The sequence below is a fragment of the Pempheris klunzingeri genome, chromosome 15 (genome assembly GCF_042242105.1).
Source record: "Pempheris klunzingeri isolate RE-2024b chromosome 15, fPemKlu1.hap1, whole genome shotgun sequence".
In the NCBI taxonomy this organism is placed as follows: Eukaryota; Metazoa; Chordata; class Actinopteri; order Acropomatiformes; family Pempheridae; genus Pempheris; species Pempheris klunzingeri.
The window spans coordinates 18,060,139-18,073,767 of NC_092026.1; the positions used below are offsets into that span (position 1 = coordinate 18,060,139).

General features: G+C 41.5%; 1 protein-coding gene across 4 annotated transcripts in view; it reads left to right on the forward strand.

Annotated features, from left to right (window-relative positions):
* LOC139213854 (ATP-dependent 6-phosphofructokinase, platelet type-like) overlaps positions 1 to 13,231 on the forward strand; it is a 30,276-nt gene extending 17,045 nt beyond the window's left edge. For 2 of the 4 annotated variants that reach the window (XM_070844521.1, XM_070844522.1), the window contains exons 14-22: positions 1,619 to 1,689; positions 2,201 to 2,288; positions 3,408 to 3,560; positions 7,655 to 7,819; positions 9,541 to 9,602; positions 10,457 to 10,568; positions 10,940 to 11,039; positions 11,177 to 11,282; positions 12,111 to 13,231. In XM_070844521.1, coding sequence (XP_070700622.1) covers positions 1,619 to 1,689; positions 2,201 to 2,288; positions 3,408 to 3,560; positions 7,655 to 7,819; positions 9,541 to 9,602; positions 10,457 to 10,568; positions 10,940 to 11,039; positions 11,177 to 11,282; positions 12,111 to 12,267 — 1,014 coding nt within the window. In that variant the 3' untranslated portion in view covers positions 12,268 to 13,231. Of the gene's footprint in view, positions 1 to 1,618; positions 1,690 to 2,200; positions 2,289 to 3,407; positions 3,561 to 5,781; positions 5,935 to 7,654; positions 7,820 to 9,540; positions 9,603 to 10,456; positions 10,569 to 10,939; positions 11,040 to 11,176; positions 11,283 to 12,110 lie in introns of all 4 variants that reach the window. The other 2 variants (XM_070844520.1, XM_070844523.1) reach the window with 1 other exon arrangement.
* Positions 13,232 to 13,629: the final 398 nt, after the last annotated feature.

Genomic DNA, 13,629 nt, shown 5'->3' on the forward strand with positions numbered 1-13,629 from the left:
TGTGTGTGTGATCTATAAAATGTCAGGAAACAGAGAAAAACTGTCCATTTTACAATGATCAGAAATGGAGAAAAGCAGAAAATCACTGAATCACTGCCATAGGAGGAGGTGTAGCATTTTTTTCTTAATGACTTCAATGATAAACAGTTTGATTTATTGTATCCCCATCAATTCTTTCAGCATTAAAAAAAAAAACAAAAACAAACCCAAAATCAATAGGTATTTTCTCCAAATTAAAAAGTTTGTAAAAATCTTTTCAGAAAAGAATCTTTGAAACAATCTACTTTGTTATTGTTATTTGTGCGCATGTATTGAAAGTCTTACCCATGTTGTGTGAAATATCTGCATCACTTTCTCTAAAATCTAAAAATGGCTGTCAAGCTCATGACCCTACAGTGTTTCCGTACTCTACCAGTGACCGTCTTTGTACGGGTTTCCAGTTTCTGCTCTTTTCTTTTGGTCAGTGAACTCAACAACGTACAAGCATACAATTGCAAAATGTCTGACTGAATTTGATCTTACTCAAGAGCTCAGGTGAAAGAGACGCTCATTCAACCTAAATAAATATTTCAATCCTGCAGAGAACAATGCAGCTGCGGGTTCTCACGTTATGTGCAGAACCTTATTCAAAGTTAACGTATCTCAAAACTTTGGTTGGTCAGTCCGTTCTGGCTTTTCTCTGTGGCTGTCATTGCTTCACTCGGCCACCTCCTGCATCACAAATGTCTTTTTGTTCCATCTGATGTTGACTTTGGCTCCCTACATTCCTCTATGATCCAATCCTCCTCTCAGCCTGTGACTGCGTCTGTAAACTGAGCTCACCAGCGCTCATTATTAGGAGTAAACAGTAGGGGTAAGCAGCATTCCTTGGAGGTCATAGTGACTTACTGACTAATAGCAGGGAGCAGGAAGTGGTGGTGCGGTCACTCTCCTCCCCCCCCACAGTGAGCTACAGTGATAAGACTTAAGTGTGTCCAGATAAACAGAGCCACAGTACTTACTGTAAGCCACTTACTCCACTCCCACAGCAGCTATACCATGAATCCACACACACACACACACAGTCTCTGTCTTGGTCATACTCCCAAAACACACTTGTTCAGCTGTGCCTTTTTCAGCAATGACTTGTTGAAAGCGATATGACGGCTCTCTCCCCCCCCCCAAGGCAAGCTGTCATCAACGGGGATTAGACGTGATTGAAAAGCGAAGCCGTGATCCCTCGATAGACCCCAACAAAGTAGGACAGTGATGATGATGATGATGACGAAGAGCTGCTGGTTTAATGTACTGTAGCTCGGTGGCACAGTACAATGGCACAACGTTGTTTGTGGTACTCAATGCAGTGAAAAATAAAATAAAAAAACTTAACAGCAACATCCTTTTTGTTTTTCAAAATAAGAGTCCCCAATAATAAGATAATCCTCAGAACACGCTGTCAACACTTTTTCCAGTGTCAGAAAGTAGATCCATTAAAACCTGTTGATGGTGACGTCCGTGGATCTGTCAGTTATCACCTAAACATCGTAGTTTGGCACGTACAAAGTGAAATTTGAAGTGAAGTTGTTTAGCGAAAAAAAGCCATTGAATGTGCCACTGCTTTGTTGTCTTTTAAAATCAGATCAAGGAGATTAAATGGGGAGACGTCGGAGGTTGGACTGGCCAGGGGGGGTCCCTGCTGGGGACAAAACGGTAAGCTGAAGTGAAACATGAGTAGCTGTGAAATGTGACCCTAAAGGCCTTTTGTAATGATTGTACAGAGGATGCATTTCACTTGAGTTAAATCCTGCACACAGTTTCTGTGCCTTTTATGTTGCACATTATGTAAATTTTTCTACCTTTTCTTTCTCACTTTTCTCAAATCACCTTTTTTTTTCTCGTGAAGACTCTTTTTTTTTTTTTATCATTAAAGTACAACAAATTAGTGGAGCCTCAGATGGAACCCTTTTTTTTTTTTTTTTCTTTGCTCTGTCAAAACTAGACCTCGAGCCTCTGAGTACAGTTACAGCGGAGTGAGGCAGATATTATTATATTACTGATCTTCCCCTGAAATATGAATCCTATTTGAATGGGGTTTAATTCTTTATTTGAATCCGTCCTTCTGCCCGTTTGAAGGTGCTATATAAATCAAATGTATTATTATTAGTTTAAGTTTATGTGGAGCATTATTTAACTTTTCAATTATTTTCTTTTTATGTGCCAGAACTCTCCCAGGCAAACATCTGGAGAAGATTGCTGAGCAGATGAGGATCCATAACATCAACGCTCTGCTCGTCATCGGAGGATTTGAGGTATGAAACTTTGTCTGATATTTGAACAGATTTAAAAGCGGTTTGTAATCTAATATTTTTATTTAATGTTTTATCACTTCAAAAATACCTTTTTTTGCTATATATTGCAACAGTAATTCCTCACACTTAAGAAATGTGCTGTTCTGACTGTTTATTCAAAAAAAGCTACTAATAATTGCGTAAGAAGCAGAATTCTTGAATGCCCTGAAATTCTTTTCCTTGGTCAGCCTTTTTATATCATACAGCATTGTTAAACGCTCTCTTTCCAGTATTTTATGTTCACTTTGTTGTTGTTTAACATGGCTTCATTTTTTTACTGATTTTAACACTTTAGGACATTTTCATTTGCAAAAACATGTGTTGACTTCTGCATAACTATTCGTTTAAAAAATGCAACTGAGACACATTTCAGTGTTGTAGGCTCTCTCCTTGTCTGTCCATATGTGGTTATTACTTCATGGCCGAGCCGCAAAGCCAAACCTTTAGATTATTTGTTAAAACTCCAAATCCTAAAAAAAGACATTAACCAAAAGATGGATTTAATATTTAGCTGTAGCGTGAACTAGATGGTAAAAAACGTCCTATTAAGATTTGAACCTTAATGGTTAAGGACACTTCATGTCCATCACTATTTAAGACAAAATCTGAAATTCCAAAAACAAAACGACTGAACATTTTGACTTTAGCGGCTCAGCCAGGACATGGACACTGTCTCCCTCCCCGTCTCTCTCTCTCTCTCTCTCTCTGTGTGTGTGTGACCTACAACGTCTCCTTCCTCTGTGCGTCTCACTGTCTGTTGTGATCGGTCTGGCTCTCTCCTTTTTGGCTTCTCCCAACAAAACACTCCTCCTCAGACCTTTGTCCCCGCCATTCCCACCCGCCATTGTTGTCTCTGATCATCCTCCTGCATTACCCTTAAGATCCCACTCCCACCAACAGGCCCCACTCTCTTTAAAGCGAACAAGTGTGTTTGTTCCCCCCCCCCTTCAGTGTGTTCATACTGCACAATGTTAAAAACTAAAACTCAAAAGAAGAGCTCGGTGTTAGGCCTCTTCACTTTTCACCCACCCCTCATCCCCTCAACGACAACCGATAAGATGTTGGCTCTCACTGCTGCAGGCCTACCTGGGATTGCGGGAGCTTTCTTCTGCGCGGGACAAATATAACGAGTTCTGTGTGCCCATGGTTATGGTCCCCTCCACCGTCTCCAACAATGTACCCGGTTCAGACCTCAGCATTGGCTCAGACACCGCTCTGAACGCCATTACTGATGTAAGTGTGGCCGGGTGAGAGTGAGCACACGCCATCCGGCCGGTCAGGGTTTGGGGCTTCGCTGATCGGCAGCTCGCATCCTCGCTTTAACAGCCAGACAGCAGAAACAGTCAAGAAACAAAGGGCCATGCGCTAAATCACAAAACATGTGTACAAAATTAACAAAAATGTGGTTTTTATGTGATATTTCTGTGAGAATGACAGGCTCAGAAGTTAAAACATTGATTTAAAAGGTTGCAGATATTTGTGATTAAGAAAAATTAAGTAAACTAAGTTATTAAATAGATCAAATTGTATTACACATTCCTTTTTATCCGTTTCAAATAGAAATCCTGGTTCTCGAACTGTCCGCCGGGTCCTCTGGGAGAGAAGAGAGCCTTTTTTGAATTGTGGCATGAGCTGGAAGAGAAATGTGGAGCTGAGCTACAAATAAATTAATCTTAATAATGGGCATGAATAAATGGACAAAAGAGTGCTCCGATGATAGCAAGACAAGTAAAATCCAGCTTAACAAGATTCATTCAGACAGCTGAACAACATATTCATTCCTAAAATGGACAGATTTTATAGAGAGGAGTACAAAAAAAGATTTTAACCAGTTACTCGTGACAAACATGCATATTAAGTAACATTCAGTTCATGTCATGCATGATAACATCTCAGTTCATTAAACTGAGCTTGTTTTATGACTAGTCTACCCCTGCTTAAAATGTGAATGTAATAGGGGTGAGCAGCAGAAAAAGTACGGCTGTTTAGTGTCTGTTGTATTTTCTGTGTAAACACACTCGGCCTATATGTAAGATTTCCATAGACCTAAGTGGACTGTAAAGGCATAACCCTCTGCTTTCACACAAACAAAGCCGTATGCCAAAGCATAATGGTAGTGAATGATAGTGGCACAGTTCACACTCAGGTGATGCATCCTCAGAAAGCTAATGGCTTGTATTCTAGCATTTGTTCAAATATCCTAGAATTATTTCAGTTAGTTATTACATTTACTGAGCTACCTGTTACAGCCACAGGTCCTGTCAAACAGTAGAAAACTGTCGCATTGACACAGACACTAATGAGCAGGATTGAGGGCACATATAGCAGCAAACCCTTGTTGTGCTGGTAGTTGCTGGAGGCGAGCTGCTCAGCGGAGGTCCCAGGTAAGTGTTGGGGCATGCAGTGACGTGTTGTGGCATGTTTTTGGCACATGGCCCCCTGCGTGTCTGTGCGGCCCTCTCTGTGTTTGTTTGGGAAACAGCAGCTGACTGGTCGGCGGTCTGGGTCCGTGCAACAGGGCTGCTCTGCCTGCTCACGGTCAGTGCCTTTTGGAGAGTAACTTTGCATGCTGTGTGAGCACGTACAAGTCCAGCATCGCTGAATGCGGTCCGCATCTTAGTCTGGTCATTGTTCTGAACCAGGCCAGGCCCTCTGCATGCTTTCACTTTTTGTACATAAAAGGAAACATCGCTCAGGGCCTTTGGAGTCCTACCACCCCCCCCACCCACCCACCCCACCCCTACAATCCTTATCTTGTCGCGTCAACACTACTACATGTCAGCCAAGGTGAACCCCTACCCACACCCCCCTCCCTTACCCACCCCTTCCCATCTCTTCTCAGCCAACTGGAAGCCAAAGCCCCCCCCATCACCTGGAGAGAGCCAGCCAGCAGAACATGCACATGTTACAGAGCTGCGACTTCATGGTCTCAGTTTAATCGGAAGGACTCCCTTCACTTGTGTCCATCAGCCTTGGTGGTGATATAACCCCTTTAAATTAGCAACAGCTACGTCCAAATGTAAATGCAGTTAAGTTTCCTTTAATCTTAAAGACTCATCATTTGTTGTTGTTGTCGATGTTGGTGATACGGCTCCAGAAATCACCTCAGAAAGTAAAAGAATAAGTGTTAAGTGTTGGGAAAGTTTTGCTTCCTCTTTGAAGTTTTGACAGTTTGATGTTGAGGAAAAGTTATAAAGAAAGTTTTACTATATCAAACAAGATTAGTACAAGATTAGTAAATAGCATTGTATTGGGATGCTTCAGCTTCAGCTTCAACCCAAAGTAAGTCAGCCATCACCAGGTAGCGGTGGACACAAGCCAAGGTAGCCACTGTGCACCATGAAGCAGCCTCCAAAAACACAGTAGCCGCCAACACAAGGACACACTGACAGGTTCTCAGATATGTAGTGTGCCCCCCAGTGGTCTAATCCCATATTACGGCCACCTCCATCAGGCCTTTGAGTCCCTGCTGCAGCTGTACGAGGCCCGGGCCGACTACGAGGAGTTTTGCATCCCGATGTGCATGCTGCCTGCCACCATTAGTAACAATGTGCCCGGCACTGACCTCAGCCTCGGCGCTGACACGTCCCTCAACGCCATCGTGGAGGTAAGGGCCAGTGAAAACATATTAAAGCATCAGGAAAAATAACATCTAGAGGCAGCCTGTAGTGCCACCTTGTCTTAAGATGATAACAGTTAATGTGGTGAAGATGCTGTCTAGTCCTCAGAAACCACCTTAGACTGACTAAGGTGCAAACACAGATTACAAACGGTGGATAAATCCTGGTTTAGGACAGAACAAGTCCTGCACACTACTGAGACAGATGAGGTGTCCCAGTTCACCTCAGAAATGTTTATGGAAAAAGCTGTATGAGAGAACAGAAGTGAAACTACAATCTGTAAGTACACACTTTCCTGCTAATCCAGAGCACAGAGCCCCAAAGACCATGATGCAACTTGCATGCCAGTGGCCTCTGTTATGCTGTATTGATGATGTTGATCTTTATTTTTGGAAGCAGTTTTGTGTCACATCCTCCTCTTCCTGCTAGTAAAAGTTTTGTGATGCTGTTTGTGTTTGAGGAGTGCATCACTGTGACATGTCTGTAGGTCTGTCAGTACTTTTGATTTGCCAGTATGCACAGGTCAACTCTGGGGTTCGAATCTGCATGTAACCACCTTACTGGTAGGCCCAGGCATGGCCTTAATACTCCATTTACACGGCTACACAGCTCGTCTTTCCTCATAGTTTGTGAGTCTTTAGACACACTGGACACAAACACACTTTTAGGCTGCAAAGACATTAAACAGTGCATTTTGCACAATCTGGAACCTTTTATTCTTGACATTTTGACTTTACTCTCAAGATGCAAAATGAAACTTTTCAGTATTGGTGCCAGTCAAAAGGAAAAAATAATCAGTTTTTGCATACTGAAAGTTTGACTTTATTCTCAACATTTCAACTTTATTCTTGAAATGCAAAAAATAAAAATAACAAAATTCTCCCCTTTTTCCTCTTATGCCTAATAGTCTTAGGTACAATTCTTCTTTTCGGTATGGGAATCTTTATTGGGAATCCTTCCTGACCTACTACACATACTATTGACATTCTTCTCTTGTAATATGGAGCTTTTCAGTTGATGAGCCGTAGTGCAGGTAAAAAAAAAAACGCCATTTCTTACATTTTAACTTGTATTAAGAACCTGCAAAGGTAAATTCTAGATATTCTGACACAGGACAGTTTGGTCTGTACAGTATTGTGTTGTAAAATTTAATTCACTTCTCTGTAAAGTTTTTCTTTATGAAGCAGCCACTGACCTGTCAGTATGTGTGTTACATGACCAATAAGGAGTGAGCCTGTGCATCACTGTCTCTTCTTGTAGCCTGGACTGTACTGGTAAATATGGCTGCATGTTTACTCAGTATTCAGCTACTTTATCTACTAAAGTAGAGCTGCAGCTTATCACTGTCATCAGTTTATTTTATTGGATAACTATGTAGATTTTTTTTAAGCCTTAAGACATAAAGTCCCATCAAAGTTCACCACAGCTCAAAGTGACCTTTTTATATTAATTGACTGATGACAAACTAAACTAACTAAAGTATTGAATTTAAAATGTGCATTAAATTTGGAGAAATTGTCGCAGATGTTAGTATTTTCACTTATTTGAAATACTTAATTCTAAGACCGCTGTGGATTTTCTGTTGATTGAATAACAGATGAAGTGACTGACTTCAGCTCTACTTTAATGATCGTCCTCTGCAGCTGCATGTGGCGAACACGCCTGTTTCGCCGGTTGATAACTGTGTAATCTGCGTGTGTGATATAGACGTGTGATCGCATCAAGCAGTCGGCCAGCGGCACCAAGCGGCGAGTCTTCATCATCGAGACCATGGGGGGCTACTGTGGCTACCTGGCCACGGTGGGCGGTCTGGCTGCAGGCGCAGACACCGTCTACATCTACGAGGAGCCCTTTGACATTCGGGACCTGCAGGTCAGAGATGCAGTCTGTGTTGTTCTTATTGAGTAAAGCTGTTTAATAAGGCAACTTCAACGCGATAGATTTTAAAATTGGGGCTGTATTGAGTTCTTACTCAGTGTTATACCCACAGTAGATGGTGGTCAGCTGTCCCCCAGTTTGGAGGAGAAGGCAGGGGTCCCAGTAGAGATGCTAAGCAAGCAGAAAAAACACATTTAACCACCTAAATAAAGGGGCACTCAAAAAAAAACATCCTTATCAGACTAAGTATATGCAATATTTAGAACATTTTCACTGCATCAGGCCAATGGGGAAGTGAAGCTGTTGTCTCTAGTATCTCCCTCTCCAGTCTCCACAGTGATTTTACAGTTGCTTGTGTTGTTGCGTGTTTTTAAATGCTTAGTTCAGATCTGAACTAATGTATTAGTTCGATCGCGGCAGCCAAGGATTGCTGTCTGGTTGCTTTGAAGAGAACAGAGACCGTTCCTGTCAGAAAGGGCTGTTTGGTGCAAAGAAGAGCCGTGAAAATCTTCTGAATAAAGCCGGCTCTTAAACCAGCGTTGATCCGTTTTTTGGGTGGGCTTTTTTCCTTAAGTAGCTAAGACACATTTTCCTGCTGCCCAAGTCCACAGCAGTATGTTGCCGGGGCCCCTGCCTGCTTCTCCAAACTGGGGGTGTACCGACTGATGTCTTCTGTAGCTAATACACTATGGAAAAGTACCTCATACAACCTCACTTAAAAAAAAAAAATCCAAACTATCCCTTTAAGGACCAGCATGAAATTGGTCCCCCCTCTCTGACAAAGCAGCACTTCACTGTTCATGTGAGCGTTGCAGCAGCTTCCATCACTGCCTCTGTCTGGAGGCTTCAGGAGGGTGCAGGTGACCCAGATTACTGCAGTGCCTATGAAGCAATTTATTAATAACCTCCGAGCTGCTTCAGTCATTCCATGACCGACAGATCCCATCAACACAGATCAGGTCGGGCTGATTAAAGACGTCAGGGCTGTCGCCGTGTTTATGTTGTTACTGTCGCACTGTCAAATTAATAACACACACACACAGACACACACTTGCACTCTCAAGTTCATTGAGAGAGTCAGTCGTATATAGAAGCTCGCTGCACCTCTCGTCCACAGTGCTCATTTGTTTTTTCTCTAAAGTTCGCTTCAAGTACAGTTTTATATCTTTTTATTTAGGGTTTTCTCTTGCTTTTACAGTAGTTTTTACTTTATTGCTTTGTGTGAGCCTCTTTGTTCTCTACAAATAATAATATACCATTAAGTGGCAACAGAAATAAATATTGCTTGAATTTGTTGTTTATTAGAACCTTATTCATCGTGAGTTTTATCAACGTCACCCAAATTCACAAAACAATTAATGCAAAAAAAAAATACTTAACTAAGCATAAATATGTTGCACAAGTTGTTTCTAAGCAGTTGTTCCTCATCATCATCATCATCATCATTATTCTGTTTATTATATTGTGGAAATCTCACAAAGCTTTTTCTTCTACTGATGACATTTTGAGACATTGCAGAAATGAAAAACAAAAAAACGGAATACTGTAGAACAGGGGAATTGCTGCCCCCTAGTGGCGAGGCCGCCACCCTGCACTTCTCCATTCAGGGCAGTGATGAGAGGGAGGCGTGTGATTTGTGGCTGGTTCGGCTGCTTGTGCAGGTTGCAGGCCGCCGTCGCTCCGCTTTCATGTGAGGCTCCGCTCTCTGTTTTCAGGCCAACGTGGAGCATCTGACGCAGAAGATGAAGACGAGCATCCAGAGAGGCCTTGTGCTCAGGTGAGCCTCAGCGCACACACACACACACACACACACACACACACACACATCAGTCAATTTGTTCTTTTTTTTTTTAAATGTTACATTTACAAGCCACTGCTGTTTACCTTGGCACACACACACACACTCTCTCTGTCTAGTCTGTGGGATTTTGCATGCAAGTGTGTGTATGCGTCTGTGACAGGGAAAGAACAAAGAGTGTAAAGTAATTACATTTATCTATTTGTTCATGGTAAATCTTTCATGTTTTGTGATGCATGATTGTTATTAATAAGCATTTATCTTAATTTAATGGCACAAAACCAGTTGGTCCTAAAACGTGTCTGACAGCTAATCGACCTCACAGACTTTACTTCATGTCATCTATTGTGGCTATTTTAGTCCACTGCACCATCACGCTGTTAAAAGTGCTCCCAGCAGGACGGAGGTCTGAGGAAATAGGACAAATGTAGTAATTTGGACAGTGTGTAGGTGACATTGTGTGCGCTGAGGGTTGCACCTGCATAATTTCATTATTACGAGACACGAGCACAGTGGTGCATTGCAAGTGGCTCTGCAGGCTTCGATGGACAGCAGGTTGATGCCCTGACTCAAGGGCCTGTCCAGCTTTTTAGATATCTCTCAGTGAGATATGCAACACCATCCCACAGGAGTAAGAGATTAATGAAATGTATTTGTGCTGTCACAGTAATGAAAACATTTTTGAGAATTTAGTCTTTGTTGTGATGGATTAAAAACTCTATAACTTTCATAAAGGATTGTTTCTTAGGTAGAGAAGTGCTAAAAAAGTTACGTTGATATTTCAGTGAACCGGCCCTTTAATTAATCTGTTGCTCAAACATTTGTGTGTTTAGAAATGAGAACTGCAATGAGAACTTCACCACTGACTTCATCTACCAGCTGTACACTGAGGAGGGACGAGGAGTGTTTGACTGTAGGAAGAACATCCTCGGTCATATGCAGCAGGTTGGACACACACACACACACACTTTACAGTACATGGTTCATTTTCACCAGCTGAAGTAAATGAGCAGGTGATAAAACTGCAACATGAGAGTCCATGAAGTATCCATGTATCCTTCTATACACTGAGACAGTCCGTCAGATATTGTAAATCTGGGCTTGGTGATAATGTGATCATACTATTGTTATAGTTATACAACTCTGTTGTCCAAACTGAGGATTCTAAGCACATTTTAACCAATAGATTAAAAACGGATGACTGAGTGCATAACAATGGAATTATTTGTAAAACTGTCAATTTTACAACTATTCTGCTTTAATATTGTGTTATTACATTTCTCAGACAAATTTTAAATAGAGCCTTATTTTCACAGGGAGGGGCTCCTTCACCATTTGACAGAAACTTTGGCACCAAAATTGCTGCTAAAGCCATGCAGTGGATCACACGGACGCTCAAGGAGTCTTACAAAGGAGGTAAAGCAAATGTTGGTGACCTGATTTGATGAGGACATTTTCTTTTGGTTCCTTGTTTTTAAGGATTCATTAGGCCTGTGTTCAGTATGTGTAGGCACGACTTTGGTTGTGAGAGCTGACACTTGTCTTCAACGCAGGGAGAGTGTTTGCTAACTCGGAGGAAACTGCCTGCCTGTTGGGGATGCGTCGCCGAGCTCTGGTCTTCCAGCCTGTGGCACAGCTCCGGGAAGAGACCGACTTTGTGTAAGGAAAATTTTTTTTTATCAGTCTTTATCTCTGTTGCAAATCAGCTCCTTGATTTATATTCACTGAAACGATGAGCGGCAACTATTGTGATGACTGACCTTACATCAGGGTTGCCACATCCCACAGATAAATAATTTAAAGGGCCAATACTTCACATGGATGTTTGAATATCCCAGTCTAACCCAGCAAAGACTTCAATGCTTTACCTTAATTAGATGGCAGTAGAAATGTAAGGCCAGGCACCACCTAGAATAGGTGGAAAAAAATCTTAAAATCCCATAAACCTTTTTTTGTAGTATGATTTCTTTACTGTTTCAATCATTGCTTTAATGCAAAGTAGGCAATAACTCATTAAACGTACTCATTTGCATATCAGTAGAAACCATTTTTAGGCCCAACGGATAAAGTCTGAACTTTTTCTTACTTTATTATAATCAATAACTAAATACCCCATAATGATCAGAGACTTATGCATGACATGACATGTTTGCTTCCTATGATATCAATGTTGATATCTAATTGCTTCCAACCAGCAGGTATTAGACCAAACCTTTACATTTTAATCACGCTTTGATAAAGCAAATACTAATCTACTGATCTGCGACAATATCCTTCAGAATTTCCTGTTTAATATGCAGTTGTTGAGAATGGTTGCTATGAGAATGGTCAAGCACAAATTTAGCAGATAGTGTGAAGTGTCAGAGGAACTAGTAACATTAACGTCTTAATTTCTGCTCTGAATATCTACATGATGCCACTTTCTTACACCTAAACGTTAAAGTGACCGAATGGGTGTTGTGTTCTGTGAACGTTTTGTCTCCTCAGCCACAGGATCCCCAAGGAGCAGTGGTGGCTGAAGCTCCGTCCACTGATGAAAATCCTGGCCAAGTACAAGACGAGCTACGACGTGTCCGACTCTGGCCAGCTGGAGCACGTGACCCGGATCCGACCCAAAGAGACCAACACCTCAGCGACCATCTGAGCCATGATGATGCCGCCGCCGCCGCCGGAGGAGAGCTTGGCTCCAGTGAAAAAAGACAGCTTCACAAAACAGTGACGGCTACTCACACAATGACTGATCGACTGCTGATTGACTGCAAATAAATTAAGGTAGATTTTAAAAGATAGGAGGTAATTTTAATAAGTTCTGTTGTACGGTTAAGTCATGGCACTTTTCAGAAGGGATCCTCTATTTTAGACTATTAATGAAATTTAGATGACAGTAAATTTGAGGGTAAATTGTTGCAATAGTGCTTGTAGTTTCAACAACAAGCCAGCATAGCTGACATTGTATTTTCTAGATCCCCAATCACACATACTATAGACTTAAATATATATGTATGCACTCCTCATTATGTACTGTATAAGTATCCAAGTTTTAGTCCTAAAAATGTAGCTGTATCATTTTTTTTTTTTTAAGCTACCTAGCTGAGCAAACATCTGTGCTGTGGGAACACAGCGAGGCTGCGGTGGGTGATGCATTTAAAATCTAGCTTGTCATTTTTATTATTTTCTACAGCACTTTGAGCCCCGTACCTAATGTAATCCCCTAAAGCTGCTTATAAAGAGAGAATATATGCCAGGAGGATCACATGCATTCGAACGCCTGTTCACACACTGAAAAAGATCTCGATTGTAAAATGTGACCAACACGAGGGTTAACGAGTCGAGCTGGCCGCGTGTCTCCGATCACCTGCTAATTGTGTGTATGAGTGTGTGTGTGTGTGTGTGTTGTGATGTTGCCTTTGCCATTTGTCTCCACTCTGAGCTTTGTGTGTGGCATCTCTATACTGTAGTGGTATTTGTGAGTAGGGTCCTGCTGTTGCTGTAGTTTGGCAGTGAAGTGGAGGATGTCTGAAACTTGTATGCAACATTACCTTTGTGCTGGCAGTGTGATGTCAGTGTCCTGTCACAGAGTAATAAAGCATTTATTGTGTGGAAAGTTATGAGACCGTTTTGTAAATTCCATTTTTCAATTTAAAGTTAAAGGGCAGTGTAGCTTTAATATAAAAAGGTTGTCAACGTGCACATTATTGTTTTCTTGCAAAGAGCTGAAGATTGACGCAACTCTCTGTATGGTAAACTGGCAGCAGGTGGTTAGCGTAGCATATAGAGTCTGTATAAAGAGGTGCGGGTAGGTGGATTTTGTTTGAACAGATTGACTGAACTTAAAGACTGGAAATGAGAAAAGGGATCATCTGGCTAAGGAATTAATTTCCAACTACAAATGAAAGTTAAAGAAAACAAAATCCTGTGGGTTTTGGAAAAGAGTTAAATTACATTCACTCTAATATGACCCTCCTTAGTAGAAGGATTGCACTGGGGTATGGTTTCATTTGTACCT